Source organism: Triticum aestivum, chromosome 3A (assembly GCF_018294505.1).
Source record: "Triticum aestivum cultivar Chinese Spring chromosome 3A, IWGSC CS RefSeq v2.1, whole genome shotgun sequence".
In the NCBI taxonomy this organism is placed as follows: domain Eukaryota; kingdom Viridiplantae; phylum Streptophyta; class Magnoliopsida; order Poales; family Poaceae; genus Triticum; species Triticum aestivum.
Window position 1 is genome coordinate 62,811,926 of NC_057800.1, and position 17,721 is coordinate 62,829,646.

General features: G+C 41.2%; 2 protein-coding genes across 7 annotated transcripts; one reads left to right on the forward strand and one right to left on the reverse strand.

Moving 5' to 3' along the window:
* The first annotated feature begins 1,369 nt into the window (after nt 1-1,369).
* LOC123060298 (uncharacterized) lies at nt 1,370-8,769 on the forward strand. Of its 6 annotated transcripts, none has more exons than XR_006427862.1 (19): nt 1,370-1,719; nt 1,972-1,994; nt 2,100-2,275; nt 2,726-2,833; nt 3,096-3,108; nt 3,188-3,315; nt 3,595-3,690; nt 4,119-4,173; nt 4,565-4,649; nt 4,973-5,150; nt 5,244-5,403; nt 5,479-5,516; nt 5,982-6,051; nt 6,121-6,228; nt 6,354-6,379; nt 6,521-7,646; nt 7,728-7,837; nt 7,949-8,095; nt 8,318-8,769. XR_006427862.1 is itself a non-coding variant. In XM_044482950.1 (19 exons), exons 1-19 carry the CDS (start codon nt 1,678-1,680, stop codon nt 8,369-8,371), a joined length of 2,739 nt encoding a protein of 912 aa, XP_044338885.1. In that variant the 5' UTR covers nt 1,370-1,677; the 3' UTR covers nt 8,372-8,769. The 6 variants fall into 6 exon arrangements, 5 of the variants coding, with proteins under 5 accessions (XP_044338885.1, XP_044338884.1, XP_044338882.1 ...); XM_044482950.1 differs by having other exon boundaries at nt 4,973-5,141; nt 7,944-8,095; XM_044482949.1 differs by having other exon boundaries at nt 3,188-3,312; nt 7,944-8,095.
* A 5,160-nt stretch (nt 8,770-13,929) lies between these two features.
* LOC123057916 (uncharacterized) lies at nt 13,930-14,985 on the reverse strand. Its single transcript, XM_044480779.1, has 3 exons — nt 14,552-14,985; nt 14,370-14,468; nt 13,930-14,221 (listed from the first exon to the last, which is right to left on the reverse strand). Exons 1-3 carry the CDS (start codon nt 14,894-14,896, stop codon nt 14,030-14,032), a joined length of 636 nt encoding a protein of 211 aa, XP_044336714.1. The 5' UTR covers nt 14,897-14,985; the 3' UTR covers nt 13,930-14,029.
* Nucleotides 14,986-17,721: the final 2,736 nt, after the last annotated feature.

Genomic DNA, 17,721 nt, shown 5'->3' on the forward strand with positions numbered 1-17,721 from the left:
GCGGTCACATCATCCTAAGATTGATGAAGTTGTCACATACGTATGTATAGTTGATGTGAGGCAGATTTGATTTTGTGTCGTGTCACATACGTATGTATAGTCGATGTGAGGCAGATTTGATTTTGTGTTCACCGACGCCATTTGGAACTTTTCTTTGAAAGGAAGCCTCTTGGCACTTTATTGCAAATTTGAGAGTGTTACATCATTTGGTACATGAGGTAATAGAAAATTAGGCGGAACATCATCCCACCAAATCATTTCTTTTGAGTCATAAGCATGTCTCGCTAAAACATGGGCCAACTTATTTGCTTCCCTGGGGCAATGACGGAACTGAATCGACAATATCTCATATGCAAGTTGGAAAGCATCATATAAAATAGCAGTATATGATGCCAGTATCTCTGAACCTCCATTGCAAGCAGTAACGAGCTCTAAGCAGTCTGACTCCATGGTGATTTTTGAGCATCCAATATCACGTACTAGTCGAAGACCAAGGTAAAGTGCCATTGCCTCTGCAGACGCAACACTTGAGGCATAACTGAAAATCTCTGCAGCACCGGCAACTGCTTCCCCACGACTGTTACGCACAACAGCAGCCATTGATCCTGTACCATCTTCAAAGAAAGATGCATCAGTATTTAACTTGTAAGTACCAATAAGTGGTTTCTCCCAGCCTACTCTTCTCGCCTGCTCCTGAGGAGACTTCTCTGCATAGTCTGCCGTTACTGCTTGGATAGCGAAAGCTGAGCTAAGAGGTCGTTCGACGTTCTCGCCTTTCCTTGCTTCTCTCCTTTCCCACCATATATACCATGAGGGCACATCCACTGTTTCTTGCAAGCCTAGCTGTCCTAACACCGGTGACTTCCTGTGTGGTCATAGTAGGATTTCTTCCAAAACTACAGAGCCTGAAAGATCCACTGCCAAAGCTTGATCAATAACTGTATTAAGGCCAAGTGCCTTCCAAACTTGCCGAGCACGTGTACAAGTAAACAACAAATGTCGAATATCTTCAGGCCCAGAACGACAAATAGGACATTCTGCTGAGACTTTAATATGCCTAGAAGCGAGAACTGCCATACCAGAAACAACATCTTTAAGAGCTCGCCAGATGAAGATTTTTATCTTACTAGGGACTTCCAATTTCCACACAGCCGACCAAACATGATTAACATTTGAGGTCCCTTCCCTACTAATAATTTTTGAACCAAACTGGTGTTCCCATTCTGAGTAGTGGGCTGACCGAACAGAAAATGAATAGTAGGCCGCCATTTGGAACTTTGAAATTCATCTTTGCTCTCTTTTTTTGGCATAAAAAACAATCGGGATCACCGAATGCTTTTCCCACCCAATCACCCCGATGCCGAGCGGGAGTGCCAAGGCGCCACCCTCTCCCTCTTCCCATTTCTCTTCCGCGCCTCCTCCTCTTTGCCGTGCTCGCGCTGCTCCTGCTCCCGAAAGGCCAAAACCCGACGCCGCCTCCCCGTCCCCGCTCGCCTGCGGCGCCGCGGCCTCGACGCCGCATCCCCAACCGACAACTCTCCGCCGCGGCGCCGCCACTCTCCCTCCGCGTCGGCCGCCTGCGCGCCCCCTCCCCCTCCCTCCGCCTCCGCGCCCTACGCGCGCCTCCCTCCCTCCCTCCCGTGTCACCCGGGGAGGTAGCTCGGCCGCTTCCCCGCGATGCTGCAGTGGACGGGAGGCTCCAGGAGGCAGGTGTACGCCGTGAGTTCTCGGATCCCCCGCCCCCCGTTTACGCCGCGCTTAATTTTGGGGATTTCGCATTACTGGGTTGTTTTGTTTGAAAATCTGCATTTGGGTCGTTTCTGCACCGCAACATTGCAACGGCGGCTGCTGGCTGGCCTAATAATCGTAGCATGCGGCAGTGTATTTCGTAACGAAGTGCTAACATTTGGTTGATTTTTTGGGAACCTGACGGCTTTGCGTTCGGCGTGTTCGTCCCTGAAATGAGCGCAGTCCAGGAAATCGACACAGAGCAGGTAACCTTGTTAGGCTCACCGATTTCAAGCTGTAAAAGTTGCTTCGGCACGGTTAGTGTTCTTATTGTCGCTGTGACTGATTGTCGGAACAAATATGGTGGGCAGGCAGAGGCAGTACTTCGAACAGAAGAAGCGGCAGCAGCAGACGGCAGGGCTGCAGAACCAGGATGGCGTAGATGGCGCAGGCGGCCAAGCTGTTGGTGATCAGGCGCCTCGATCGCTTGACATCCTAAGCCTGAACAATTTGGCAGCTCCAGTCAATCACCGCAATGGCCCTGAAAGTGAGTTTCTGACTTTCTGTACATGTTTTGCAGTCTTTGAAGTGAACTTGCTACACATAATGTTTTCTGTGGTTGATCCTGCTGCTCTTCTAGCACAATGCCAGAGAATCTGGTCAAGTAGGCTGACCAATGTCACTCTAGTCAGATAGAAAATTTCAAGATATGAACCCAACAACAATGGATCTGGTTTCCTTCAGGAATAGAAGAAACTTGAGAACAATGTTCTTCTAGCTATGCATTAGAACTAGTGAGCTGCTCCTTGGCCAAAACCATAAATGTAAACTCAACAATGGTATTATTTAACAGACGCACTTTTACAATGCACTTTCTGTCTTATTTTGTTCTGCATGGTGTTTTGTTAATGATGCATACTTCATCATGAACCTGAATGCCTGCCGTATTTTTAACCTCTTGATATCTCTTAGTATGACCCTTTTACTCTTATTTCAGATGCAGGTAGTGTTCTTCCAAATTTGGACAACGCAAATTTTAGTGCTTCCCCTCTAGAGGCGCTGAAGAAGATCACTTCTTCATATAATATTGATCCGAAGGAAACAAGTAAGAGTACAGCTATAAGTACATCAGATGAGGGAATTCATTATGCTTTTCTTGCTATATTGTATTGCATGCTTAGCACAGATATATTAACAAGATCAATGGCATCCACAAATTTCACATCATATGAACTGGGTTTATATGTTTCTCTCTTGAATAGGCAGCTGTCAAAAGTAGAATGAGACATGCTATTAACTGCTGAAGTGTGCAATATGCTTTTTAGGTAAATTTGAGTTTAATGTGAATTTTTGCTGCTATTTTGCAGGTTCTCAGCCTAGGTCAGTATCTCAATGCAGTATGATAAGAGTGTGCTTAATTGATCTAGTGTTGTGAGATACCAGTCTTGTATGTTGCCAGATTGTCATCACCCGTTGGTCATCAAGATGTTGCAGCTGCTGTTAACCCTCATGAAGATCCTCTTGCTCATCCATCCAATAACTATGGTGCCAAGAAGCGAAATCAAAATGTGGATCTCAACAGTGGTGGTGATGTTTCCTTCACTGCTGCCAGTCAATTTTTTGTGGCCCTACCGGCTGAGTCACGGTTCAGGTTTATACGTTGCAAGTATCTGAAAGATATTCTTTAATGAAAAATACAAGCCCTAATAGGTGTGCTTAGTTAGGTGAACAATTATTTAATCCAACCAGCATTTCTTAGTCTTTCGGAATGCAGCATTGATTTATGAATGTAAATTGCATAATTGAGATTAATTCACTTGATGTGTATTGTTGAAACTATTATTTAACTATGATTTGTCCTTGCAGAAATTTCACTAATTGATTTGGTCAGATACGAGGGATCAAAAGATAAATCTACCGCTCAACCTGCCCGTGAATCTCATGTTTCATTTTCTGTTAAAGGTGCATTTTCAAAACATTTGATGCATAGAATTATGTTTTATCTACGAACATTTTAATCTGGATTATTGTGTTATGGTTGTGTGCATTGTTATATGTACTTTTCCCGGGTTTCCATGAGAACATTCTTGTGTTTTTTTGAAAGAAAAAGGAATATTTATGTGTTTACATTTGTTTCTAGGTTTAGCGTCTACAAAAGGAATTGTTATGATTTACAAGGTCATATTGACTGTTTTTCTCATGTCAAGTAGAGTTGTTAAGACTTCCAAGTTTGTTAATGTATTTTCATTATGGAACTCATATGAGCATCATGATACTACATCTGTGGCTTTTGACTTACTAGCCTTGATGAATTCTGGGTCCATGTTGTTTTCCTATTTTAACAACATAAGAAGGTGATCTAATAGACATAACTATGCTTCTGGTTTCAGGCCTTGGCCATGTCAAGATGGAAACTCCTCTCCAGTCACCAAGATTCACCAAAAGGTTGCTTTGAGTTAAATGACTGTTTCATCTATGAAGTTAATTCGATGTAAAGAAGTTCAAATGATAGGCAGTTTTCAGTGCAATAAATGAGTCAACTGTTGTGAATTTCTTTACCTCAAGGAAATCCATTCCTTACAATGAAAAACTGTCTTTCTAGTTTGTATTGCCGGAATTAAAATTCATCACCAAGTGCGACATAAACTTGCCCTTGAGACCTAGAATAATGAAGTGGTCCGGTTAGTTGGCTTTGGTCCAAATGGTCTAGTTTCCCCATCGTGTCGCTACTTAAGGGATAAAGCTTCTTGCCTAACATAAAAATAATAATGTCTGAACTTTTCTCACAGCCCAACGCTGTGCCCCTAGCTATCTTACAATTATTTTGTTTTTGCAGGACTTTACCTTTGCCACCAAAGGCCTCGCGGTACACGCAAAATAAATCAAGAAGGTCCATCCCTTTTGATACCACAAAAGGATTGGTGAGAATCTCAGATCCCTCATCTTTTGTTTGGGATCATGTACAAATGTTTTGTAAGATAAGTAGAAAAGAACATCAAAACAGATATAAAGCCTAGAGAAAAGTAGAAACATGATTCCAAAAATTATGGTGGGTTGCTGCTCTCACCTGTAGCCGCTGCTCTATTTTATTCATACTTTGTTAGATCTGTATTAAAGAATTCAATTATACATCTGATGTTGCTTATGTTCTTGATTGAATTACTTGAGGAAGTAGCTGTAATTTTTTTTATTCTTCCCTAGCTCGTAATGGCTTTCAAATGTTTTTTTTCTATCATTTCAACAGGATTCTCTAATGTATGGTATTAGCATGATGAGAGAGCGAAGCACTTCAAACAAAATGGGTAGTCTTGTGGATGAGTCAAGCTATGTAAGGAGGGTAAACTGTTATAACTCCAATGATAATCTTTATCGTGGGGATGAGGACATGTTCTGTAATCCTCAAGCTCCAAAAGGTTGGCAATGTAAGTTCTGCTGCGTCATCTTATTACCGAGTATGGCCACTCAAATGTTGTGGCCTAAGAAAATATCACATTCTATTTTTCTACTGTGGACAGCAAATTGTAGTAGAAGATATGACAGTCTACCTGATGTAAATTCTGATAAACTGTGGAACATAGAATCATTCAATTCAGACGATCATTTTCCTACTCCAAGAGCGGAACATTTTGATACAGTCGACTATGGTTTTAAAGAAAGATACTCTCCAGAGCGAAGGTTATTTCTCCACTTATATCAAGATACGACTAATAACTTCTAAGGGGCTATGAATAATTTATTTTATTGTTGCAGAAATTCAACAAGAACTAGCATACGATTTGAGACTTCAGGTCAGAATTATCTGTGTTAGTGTTTTCCTTATTTCAATGCACCAGACAGAGTTCCATATTACTGTTCCTGTACTTCCCCAATTGATCTCTAACTACTGGATTGTGAATGTGTATTATTTCATACAATAATATTGAAGTATCATGGTTTTATTTCATATTTTTCCTGTACTGGTAGCGAGCATTGTAAATCTGAATCTGCTGTTCTATAGTTTGGCGAGTTGTTGAATGTTGTTTTATTACAGCTTGCTTTACCTTTTGTTAATTCAGCAGCCACCTAGTAGCATGTTTAAAGTACAGTTGAGAAACATTGGCCTGCCTAATCTGGATATGCTTTGTTTTCCTAGCTCCTATTTTTTTTACCATTGGCCTGCCTAGCAGGACACTTGCAGTTTCCATAGCACTGTGACTAATTAGTGCATTCTTTTTTTTTAAATCTGAGCCTTTTGTGTTTCTTAATTGCGTCAGGGCATGACCTCTTTTCTGATCAGTCATTACTGGATGATGACAATGATATGTTACAGTTTGACTGGGAAAGGTAACAACAACAAATCCTCTTGGAATTTATATTTACACATCAATTTGATCTTGTTAAAATTCTGGCCAGGCAACCATCGTCTAAGAAAATACACAGCACAAACATCACTTTCGGCCCTTCTGCTTGGTCTTCTGACATGGTAGATGATGATTCAGAGAAAAGGAAGAGCCCATTGAGGTAATTAGCAAATTAACCTTGGCTGTCATGTTTGACTGGGTTCAGTTTTTCTTAATGCTCGTATCCTGTGCCATGCAAATCATGGGGCATTGCCCTTGCTGACCCTTTCAAATTATTCTCTGCAGTGAAGAATCAAGCTCATGTGCTGCAGGTTAGTGATATTTGCTATCTGATTCTGTTTTTTCTCCAGCAAAGACTCTTGACATTGATGATTGATGAGTTGTACAGAGTATAATGTTATGCATGTGCACTTAAACTAAGTTGTCTTCCTCTTTTTGGTTCACTTCCATAGCAGTGAAGGACATATCGAGCAACAAACCAACACTGTCTGTAAAATGCACAGAGAAAAATATGAACGAGAAGGATGACTTCCATACAAGCTTGGATAAGTTTGATATTCCAAATATCGATGCACATCTAGATGAAATGTCAGTATTCAGGGATGAAGAAGAATACCACAAAAGAGCGATAGACCGGAAGAATCTTGAAGCAGATTATTGGCCTGACAAGGCAATGGACCAACAGAGAACCCAAGAACCAAGCTGCCGTTTATCACTTCAGGAGAAATTTGCTGACTGGGGTTCTTGTATCTCCCATCTGAAGGGTAGCACTCGACGAAACAACCCACCGAGTTGCACTGTAATGCGCGAGGATACACCTTTTGATTCTATTCCAGATATGGATGGATTTCAAACTGTGGGATCAACTGAATGGAGACCTACATCAAAAGTTCGTCCTGTTTTCCACAGACCTGGCAGTGCGTATGACGAGATTCATTGGCAGAATCCTGTTTCAGATATATTTGGCAATAAAACGGAGTTTTCAGACCCATTCCGTGCCACGGACCTTCCGAGCAACATTGATATGTGTACTTTCTTGGGACAGAAGGCAGACAAGAAGAAAGAAGATAATTTTGACTCACTCAAGAAATCAAATGCAGACATATTTCATTCTGTGAGTTCTGTAAACGAAACTGTGGTTGGTCAACACACTACATGTTCTCAGCAGTCTGGCAAGGATTCACGAAGGCAAGGGTTTGATCCTGGTATTGATTTTCAGGAGTCCAGACTACATTCATTCTGGGAAGATGGCCATGTTAGTGATGACACTTTTCAGGGCGATACTGAGCTGAGTAGTCTATTGGCAAGAAAAAATGATGAGAAGAATAAATGCGGGTCTGAGAGGCTCGAGAAGCCAGAAACAAAGACGTCGACACAAAGATCTAAATCTTCTGGAGATTTCAGAAATGAGATGAGTGAAGCTGAAACATGTTCTGATGGCTCGGAAGTGACCAACTATCCTGGGGTGCAGAATGGAACATCAGCAGCAGCAACGCAACTCCCTGCAAACTTGTGTCTTGAGGAAGCCTCAAGAGGAATGTTCCAAATTCATGCTCAAGTTGATTGTGTAAAAACAATGTAAGTAGCGTGCCCTTCAAATATCAGTCTCAACTCATTTCATGGATTTACACGGATACTCTTTTCATTCTCCATTAACAGAGAAAATCCCGGTGTTGAATTTGAAGCTCCATTGCATGTTAGAAACATTATTCATGATGTTGGAGATCATACCAAGGCCAATCCAATGTTCCAGTCTCCTTTCATGGCAGGTCTGTTGTCCATTCCACCATATCCCTTGCTTTAACTCTATAATAACCATTAGAATACAAAAATATGTATTCTCATCGGTGTGTCGTTATATTTGCTGATCTCTAGAGAAGGTGGGGATTGAGAAGAAGGTAATATCAGGCGTGTCACCGAGCAACAGTGATGTTCAGTTTGAGGTTATGCTTGAACATCGTGTTCTCCGACGGTTTTGTGTTCAGAAGATAGTGGTAGAAACACCAATGAAGGACAAGCTAGATAAGGTAAAGGATAAATAGCTCGGTCGTATTCAGGCATATGACGCATCTTTTTCCTCCAAAAAACATATATGCGCTCAAATGGTTATATGTGACATTTCTGTTCCGGGTGAAACTTGATATGCAAATTTACTTGATGCTCGAACCATGTGACAACTCTTGCAAATGCCATTGTCCGCCCTCTGTCAGCAGTTGATTAGCTTCTGAAATTTGTTCTTTTTGATTCAGGTTACGCACTTCAGGACGATGGAGGATGGAACTGTCCTGCGAAGGAGTGTCTAAACAGCTAAAAATAATCTAGTAACACAATCTCTTGTAAGATCCTGTGTAAGTGCCACTGGTGGGGTTCACGAAATCAGCATCGCAATGCGGTGAAGCATGCACAACGTTCGTCCATGTTGCGTGCTTCAACCTGTGATTATTAGGAGATGCCTGTTTCAACATGTAATTGTTAGGGGATGCTTGCCTCAACCTGTGATTATTAGGAGATGAAAAATCAGGTGGGTGGGGTGTACCTATAGTCGTTCGACTCCCCTTAAACTGAAGGAGCAAATGCATATCCACTCTAATTAGTGCATACATGTCCAGATTTTTTTTTCTGCGTGCACCTGGCCTGAATCTTGTGGATACTCCGTTTCACTAGATCAAAGGATCATTTGCTCTGTTGATTTTGTTTTTCAGGAATGGGATCTTTTGTTACCTCGACTTCTTAAGAATATCGAGTGTAGCAAGCCAGCAACAGCATATATTCAAGCCTTGCATTTTTCGAAGAGCGAAAAATGAAGAAGAAATTAACTTAATTTCCATTTCGAGTAATAAGAATGTAACAAAAAAAAAACATTGTTTGCCTCACGTACCAAAAATAAACAAGCATATAGGAGTACTAAACTTCCCTGCTCACAGCATTTTTTTTATAGATCAATCACGCACAATCATCAAGCCATGCCTGTTCAGAAAAATAAGACCTCGGACTTCAGCTTTCATTTAACATGTTCAAAAGTTTAAGCAATTATTCATCCACAGGTCTCACTCTAGTCTCGTTTGGCAAAGAACAAAGGGTCGCTGCATACACTTCTTTTTATGGAATGCCATTCAACTGTCTTTGTTGATTAGCAAGAATGGTTACAGTACCACCTATTTCAAGTTGATGGGTTTTTGTTTGTTGTGGATCGTCTGCGTAAAAAAGAAGTGTTACAAAGTTTATCATCGTAGGAAGAATGACACTGTGGGGATCCACGTCCCATACATTTGGGTAGAAACAAAGGGGAGAATTCAGGCCAAAAAAGAAAAAGAGAAAATTTGTTCCTAGGAAGTTCATGAGCAACCTCATTACATTCCCCAGGGAAATGCTCGGTGAAGTTGATCTCACCCACCCAAGGGGTGTGGGGGTTAATTTATAGGGAAAGAAGAAATTTGATTGTTACTCTTCAAAACTAACTAGCCCGGAAGTGCCGGAAAAAAAAATCCTCGGTACTATTAGACACTTCCAAAATTGAGCGGTCAAAGGGAAATACAAGTTCTTAGAAGTGCACAACTAAATTCAACGTGGAACCAAGTAGTAAGAGAAATTCATCATGGGCTGAGGGGGCGCGGGAGGGGGGGGGGGGGGGGGAGGGAGGTTCTAGACACTTTTTCGTATAGAGTGTACCAACCTGCCATAGTCGTGCAAGGGAAGTTTTCACATAAGCTGCCCTAAGAGGTGAGCCTCTCAAAGATCTAAATACCAGAAGGTATCTAAACCAAAAAGTTTGGACAAAGGTAGCTCATCTATACAAAATATAGAACTTGCTCGAAAGTGCTGGAGGGGGTCGACACAATTGTTCTCATAGGGAATCAATACGGAAATGGCTAAGAAGAGATTTTGTTCGGGAGTATTAGACCTATATTGAGACACAAAGCTGAAGCAAATCAAGAGGTGCTCAGAAATGCCAAAAATGTTGCACTCAGAGGTATCAGAGCTAATAAAAATGGTCTCAAAGAAAACAAAACTCAATGGTAGCGGAGAAAAGTTCCTGGCGGTTTTGAAGCAAAGGACTGAGTTCATCAATGAACACTCATCCCTCGGAGGATCATTGGTACCGAGTAGAAATACTCAGAAGTATCGAGGAAGTGAAAAATACATTTGAGTGGAAGGAGTGAAAGTCTCAGGGATTTGATTTAGGATAATACAATAAAGAGCTCAACCCTAGTTAATTTGCATCTTCCCTGCTCGATAACTTGAAGTATATATGGTTGTTCCTTAACTCAAAGTAAAATAAACTTGAAAAGGTATTAGGGCAGTCTCACTGCTCCACCTTTGGACTATATCTTAATCATGATACATAAGCAAAAATCCGATGTGGCATCTTATTCAATGAGGAAAGGAAGGGTTGTCATATCTTATCTCAATATAACTCTTAGCACTAAAAGCAAGATAAGTTATATTTTCTCTCACACAAAACACATTAAATGAGAGCCCTTGTAGATACAACAATAAGATACTAATACAATCTATTAATATATGGTAGATTGTGGGTTGGCACCCCTCAGTTCGTGTCACATGTTTCAACCCGTGATTGTTAATATATGGTAGATCGTTGGTTGGCACCACTCAATCCGAAGGAGGAAAGACATATCCATGTCTACATGGCTAAATGCTTTTACGCGTGCACCGAGCCCGAATCTTGATAATATCTTTGCTATAAGATAAAAGGAACATTTGTGTATGCCCCACTTGATAGTATGGTTGTCCTTAACCCAATGTGAGATAAACTTGAAATTGTATTAGGGTAGTCTCAGTGGTCCACCATGGATTATATCTTAATCATGACATATAAGCAAAAATCCATGTGTCATCTTATTTAATGAGAAAAGAGAATGTTGTCATATATTAATTTTGAATAACTCTTAGCACTAAAACCAAGACAAGTTATACCTTTTGCTCGCAGAACACACTAAATAAAAACTCTTGTAGATACAACAATATGACACTAGTACAACCTGTTATCTAAGTTCGTATTTAATGTATGTCATATACTAGCCAAAAGATATAGTGTGTTGGTAGTGTCCTTAGTCCTTTTAGCTGCCTTGTCATTAATTGGAAAATCCAACAGGGATATAAGACGCACTTTCAAGCTTTCATGCATGTCACATGTTTCCGCATGTGATTGTTAAGATATGGTAGATTGCAGGTTGGCCCTCCTCAATCTGATGGAGGGAAGACATATCCATGTATACGTGCCTGGATGCTTTTTCGTGTGCACCAAGCCTGAATATTTGATACTCCCTCCTTTCCGATTTATAAGGTTCAATTCAAAAATCTCACCAACCAAGGTGGATGATGAGTGATGGAATATTTTTTGTAGTTTGCAAAAGCACCCAATTAATGCTCTTGTTTTCTTCAAAAAATTATGTTTACGAATGCATTAATTGCAATACATGCATGCATAAAGTGCATGCATTGGTCAGTTTTCTCTTAATACTTGCATGCAATGATTTAATGCACCTTGAAGTCTGAACATGTGATGAGAAACAACCAAATTGAGCCTTATAAAATGGAAAAACTAAAATTTTGAGATAAGCCCTATAAACCGGAAAGGAGGGAGTAATATCTCCCACTTGATAGTATGGTTGTCCTTAACCCAATGTGAGATAATTTTGAAAAGGTACTCCCTCCCTTGTGATTTAGAGGGTCTATCTCAATTTTTTTTGTTAGCCTCATTTTTATTGATCCCCATCAAATGTTCAAATTTTGAGGCACATTAAATCGTTGCATGCAAGGAGAGAAAACTCATTAGTGCATGTAAGGCCCTCCCCAATGCTCCACCTTGTACATGTGCTAAGGCTGCCATGTAGGCAAAAAATTTGATGTGGCAAGGTAATAAAGAGGAGAGAGGTGAGTTTGGTGACCCCAGGAAAAACCAATGCCAAGCACGCGAACCTAGGCAAAAGCAATTAAATGAAAGAAATCCACCAATGCATGGAATAGTTTAGTTGCTAATACATTAAATAAGGGGAGCTTAGCACCAACAAGTGAAGCACCCATGTGTTGTGGACATTAGTTGCTAAACTTTTTAATATGCTTAACGCCTTATCTAAGCACCTATGCATTGGAAGTGGCCTAAAAGACCTTGGTCGTCACTCATGCATGCATTGCAATTAATCCATCGGCAAACATGATTTTTTTGACTAAAACGAGAACACTAATTGAGTATTTTTGCAAACTAAAAAAATCATTCGATCACTCACCATCTGCCTTGGTTAGGGTAGCCTCATTGCTCCACCTTGGACTATATCTTAATCATGGCACATAAGCAAAAATTGGATGTGTCTTCTTATTTAATGAGGAAAGAGGGTGTTGTCATATTTTATCTCGGTATAAAGCACTAAAACCAAGACAAGTTATATTTCTCTCTCGCAAAACACATTAACTGAGAGATCTTGTAGAAACAACGATAAGGGCACTCCCAATGCTTGGCTCTTGACAAGTTATCATAGGCAAAATGCCGATGTGGCACTATAATTAAAGAAGAAAGAGAGTGCAGTTGTATCTCAGCTAAGGCTGCCCGTAATGGGAGTATCATAGGTAGTATCATGTGTGCCAACTTATCATATCATGATACTGTATCATATTAAATGATGTGCTACTTTGTGTCATGCATGGCAATAAATATAGTCCTCTATGATATCAACATATGATACTCCCTCCGTCACAGTATACAAGTCCTACGCGTATATCTAGGTCGTCAATTTTATCATCCTAATATAAACTATATAACACAAAAATTATACCTTTTGAAAGTAGAACATTTGAAGTTTATATTGGTATATTTTTTGTAATATATGACTTGTATTAGGTTGGTCAAATTGACGACCTAGAGGTACGCACACGCCCTGTAAACTGAGAGAGAGGGAGTACTATGCATTACAGATATAGTATCATGGACTAGTATCATATACATGATACTAGTATATGATACTCCCCATTACAACCAGCCTAAGATACGACTCTTAGCTCATTTTTTTCTGCGCAGTGTAATTAATGCTCTGATCTTTTGTGGCATATCTCCTTATTTTTCTCTTTCTTTCTTCTTCCCATAACTAGACCACAATGCTGAGATGAAGAAATGATCCTTAATAAACTAATTAAATGCAATATCACTTAGATACGACTCCAAAGATACAATACATTGTGGTGATTTTTTCTCTCTCTACCTAGAATGGTGGGTTAAGATACAATGCATTGGGCCGCTAAAAAAAGATAGTACAATGCATTTAGGAGAGCCCAATCTGTACAATCTGTAGCTAAGTTCATATTTAATGCATATGATTATGTCTCAAAAAAAATTAACGCATATGATATATAGCCTTTGGACTGTCCTTAGTTCTTTTAATTGCCCTATCATTAATTACCAAATCCAATAGGGGTATAAGACGCACTTTCAAAGGTAGATCGTGTGTTGGCACCCCTCAAACCAGAGGAAGAAAGAAAGACCTATCCATGTCTACGTGTCTGCTTTTCTCGCGTGCAGCGAACTGCGAACCTGAATCTTGATAACATTTCTGTTCTATGTAAGATAAGAAGATCAGTTGCTCTGTTGATTTGTTACTGATGAATTTCTGTTGTAATTTCCTGAATTTTGGTTGTGGTCTGTTTATAGGTATGCCAAATGTAGCACGCCTGTCTGTCATGTCTGAAGTTCAACATTCCCAATGATTCCCACTCGCGCAAGACATTGTGGATATTTGCTCTCCCAATGAATAAGCATTACAATGCACACATTCAGGTCACACTGAAGAGTCTAATGAGACCCTGTACCTGAATACTTCTATTTGTGTTGTTCTTCAGCCAGAACTATACCTAGCTCTGCAATCATCTGTAATTCATAATCATAAATCAAACTAGACCTAGCTCACCCGCTGTCATTGCTCTGTGCTAAACAATCTCAGTAAACACATTTCCTACTTGTTGAAGAGCCACTTGAGTCCAAGCTTCGGGAGCCCGAGCCACTCGCCGAGAGCTGGAGGATCCACAAATTTCAGGCTAATCTTGGAGATCCACTCGAAGAGAGGAGGCCCCAAGAACCTGACGAATTTCTTCGCCAAGAAGCATCTCCATGATCCGCAGCTCGCGCTCGGTATCAAGAACCCGGCCTGCAAGAAGGAGCACGCACGATTCGGTCAGAACTCTGAACCAGATTCAGATGATGTTCTTGGTTCTTGCAGTCACCAATGCAGGAGAAGAGCATGGCCGTTTACAGATCGCAGCACGAGCCAGGAGTGCAGGGGTGTAGCGACGTACCACGAGGCGAAGCGCCGCGACGGAAGCCGCGGCGACGGCGAGCGCGGCGACGGAGCACAGCGCCACCGTCGTCGCCGGCCGCATCAAAGCTCGATCCTTCTGCTCGCAAAGAGGAACAAGAATGTCAGACTAAGCAACTGGATACACTAACCGAGTAATTAGAGCCATTATCTTGGACGAACCAGCAGAGAGGGGATCGCCTGAGAGCGAGAACCCGGCTTGGCCACCGCGGCGGCGCGCGGCGGCTTCTTGCGGCGCCAAATGCAGGGGAGCCCGGTCCGCAGGGAGCGGAGGAGCTTGAGGCCGCGCGGCTTCTTGTCGGGATCTGCGGGCGCGGGCGCGGGCGCGCGGCCGCACTGGGAGGTGACGGCGAGGCGGAGGCGGCGGCGGAGGCGGAGGAGGAAGGAGAGGCGCTCGCCGCCGTGGCCCCAGCCGGGGAGAATGTTCTCTGCGGCGGCGCGGATCTCCAGCCCGCCGCGGTAAGTAAGGCACGCGGTGACCGACCACGTCGCCGGCGGCGACGCCATTGCGGGGTGGTTCGAAGTTCGAACGCTCTCTCTCCCTGTGTGACTCTGACCGGTGGTGCCCTCGCTCGCTCGCTCAGATGGAGCGTGAAGAGTAGTTGGGCCCGGACACGAAAACGACCCCAGAGTTTTTTTTAGGGAAACGAACTGATTCTCAAAAATAAGTTCGAAAAGAACTGATTTCTCTCAAAACAAAAGTTCGAAAAGAACCGAGGCGTATTTAACTTATATTTTATTTTTTGTGGAAAAATGCTGTATATTCATTATTTTAGAGAAAATCGGGTGTATTATTCTTATTCAGGAATTATTATTATTAAACATCATGAACATTTCTAAAATTTCCAACATTTTAAAATTCATGAACATTTATAAAATTCATGTCATTTTTCATTGGGAAACCGACAAAAAACAGGCTGAAATATAATGAGCGAAACCGGCTGAAAACCGACGAGGTGACTGACCACATTGGCGACCCCATTGCAGGGTGGCTCGAAGTTCCAACGCTTTCTCTCCCTCTGTGACCGGTGCCTTCACTCGCTCAGATGGAGCATGAAGAATAGTTTGGCCCGGACACGAAAACGACCCCAAAGTTCGAAAAGAACTCGAGGCTATTTTCCTTATATTTTATTTTTTGGAAAAGTGGTGTATTAATTATCCTAGGAAAAACTGGTGTAATAATTTTTTTACTATATTTATTATCCTCGGCAAAACAAATTGTCATTAAAAACGTTTGATTTTTCATGGTCAAAAATCCGAGTGAGATTTGTAGTGAAGTCTTGTTTGTTGAAATATTTTTCTTGTGTCTTTTTGCTGCAGTAAATCTTCACCCACTGAATTTTTTAGGACACGAGGGCATCAGCTGCACATGTTTAGGTATGATGTGCGCATCCAGTGATTTAGAATCCACCATGCACTTGATCCATTCAGTCATGTCTTGAGCCAACCTTGCAATCTTATTAATGTCCTCTTGATAAGTGGATGACACTAGGGGGGGGGGGGGGGGGGGGGGCATCATGCAGAAAAACCTCTACCAGCCACGCCTCCAGAGGTACATTATGTATCATACCATATGGAACCAACTTTTTGAACAATTTTTTTAGATGCGTTGCAAACATTGGAACAATGCCAGGATTGAGGCAGAGTACAAAGTTCTCTAGCACAAGGGCATAATCCGAGCCGAGAAGGACAACGTCAATGTGCGATTATTGCTGATGTTGTACACGGATTTTGGATCAAGATGATCTGGTTGTTCTTGATCATCAGGATTGGTGAACCTGGGATGTGTTCTGTTTTTCTCTTCTTTCTCTGAGGTGTAGCGGAGGTCTGTATGGGTTGGCCAACATCTGGATTTTAACCCATCCGGCATTTTGAGCTACTTCTGGTTAGAATGGTCCAGTAGTTCATCGCTGTTGCACATGAGGATTCAGGTTGTGACTTTTGATCAGCACGGCTTCGGTTAAGGAGTCCAGACTTCGAAAGCTTCAGTAAAGCCTGCTCCATTTTGAGCTACCTCTGGTTAAAATGGTCCAGTAGTTCATCAGTTCTTGCCCTTGCACAGAAGGATTCAGGTTCTGAACTTGATCAGCAGGGTTTCGGTTCTCTATTGTGAACAATGTTATATGTGTCAGCAAAACAATCCTATATTTATTTCTATATAGGTCCAGCAAAGCGTTGTGCCTTTCCCTTTTGGGCAAAAATCAACTAATGTGTAATAGCTTGGGCAGTGCACTATTGTGACATACTCCCTCCGTTCCTAAATATAAATCTTTGTAAAGATTTTAATATGGACTAAAAATAGATATATATAGACATATTTTAAAGTATATTTATATATATAAAAAATATTTTAGAATGTATATTTACTCATTTTGCTTCATATATAGTTTATATTAAAATATCTAAAAAGACATATATTTAGAAACGGAGGAGTAGATGACCATTTCTCCTATGGCAAACACGTGCCAGCCATGTCTGATATACTCATCTTTATACTGATTAAAAAATTTACACGAAGACTAGAAACAAAAGTTACCACTCTACCGATTTCTTCCTCTCATTCTCTGTTTCTTCTTTGTAACACATGGCTGCTTCACGGGCACGACGACTTTCCCAACTAGTTAATCAAGTACTTCCTTAGTCCGGAAATACTTGTCCGAGGAATGAATGTATCTAAATATATTTTAGTTCTAGATACATCCACTTGTATCCATTTCTACGACAAATATTTTCGGACGGAGGGAGTACTAGACGGAACTGTGCGCTCCGCCGCGCCAGGCTGTAGTCGCGTTCTCCGTGTCCAATTTTAAGTGGATTTGGGCCATGCAGATAGTTGGTGATAAAGAAACATGCTAAAAAGAAAGAAGACATTGATATATTGAAGCATAACCATATATTCGTCCGTCCCAAAATAAGTGTCTCAACCTTAGTACAACTTTGTATTAAAGTTAATACAAAGTTAAGACACTTATTTTAAAACGGAGGAAATATTTAATAATGGCAGTTCCTACTACATAACACTACATTTTGAATTCGATTCCAACGGCATTAATTTTGAGTAGACTTTAGTAGTGTAGAGTTGGTAAGTTTGTGTTGCCTTTTTTCTTTCGGTCTTGCTAAGTCTCAGTCGACTTAGTCTTCCAACTGCAGTGTTGCGCACATTGGAAGTTCTGGACCAACCCAGAGTTGTAATCCATGCTTGCTCGCGGCTCGTTTGTCACTAAGTGCAACACATATTGGAAAAGCCAATCTCTATATGATAAGTTCATCCTATAATCTCATTAAATAATGGATTTATTTGTGGGTATCCATATATTCCTCTGTCACAAAAT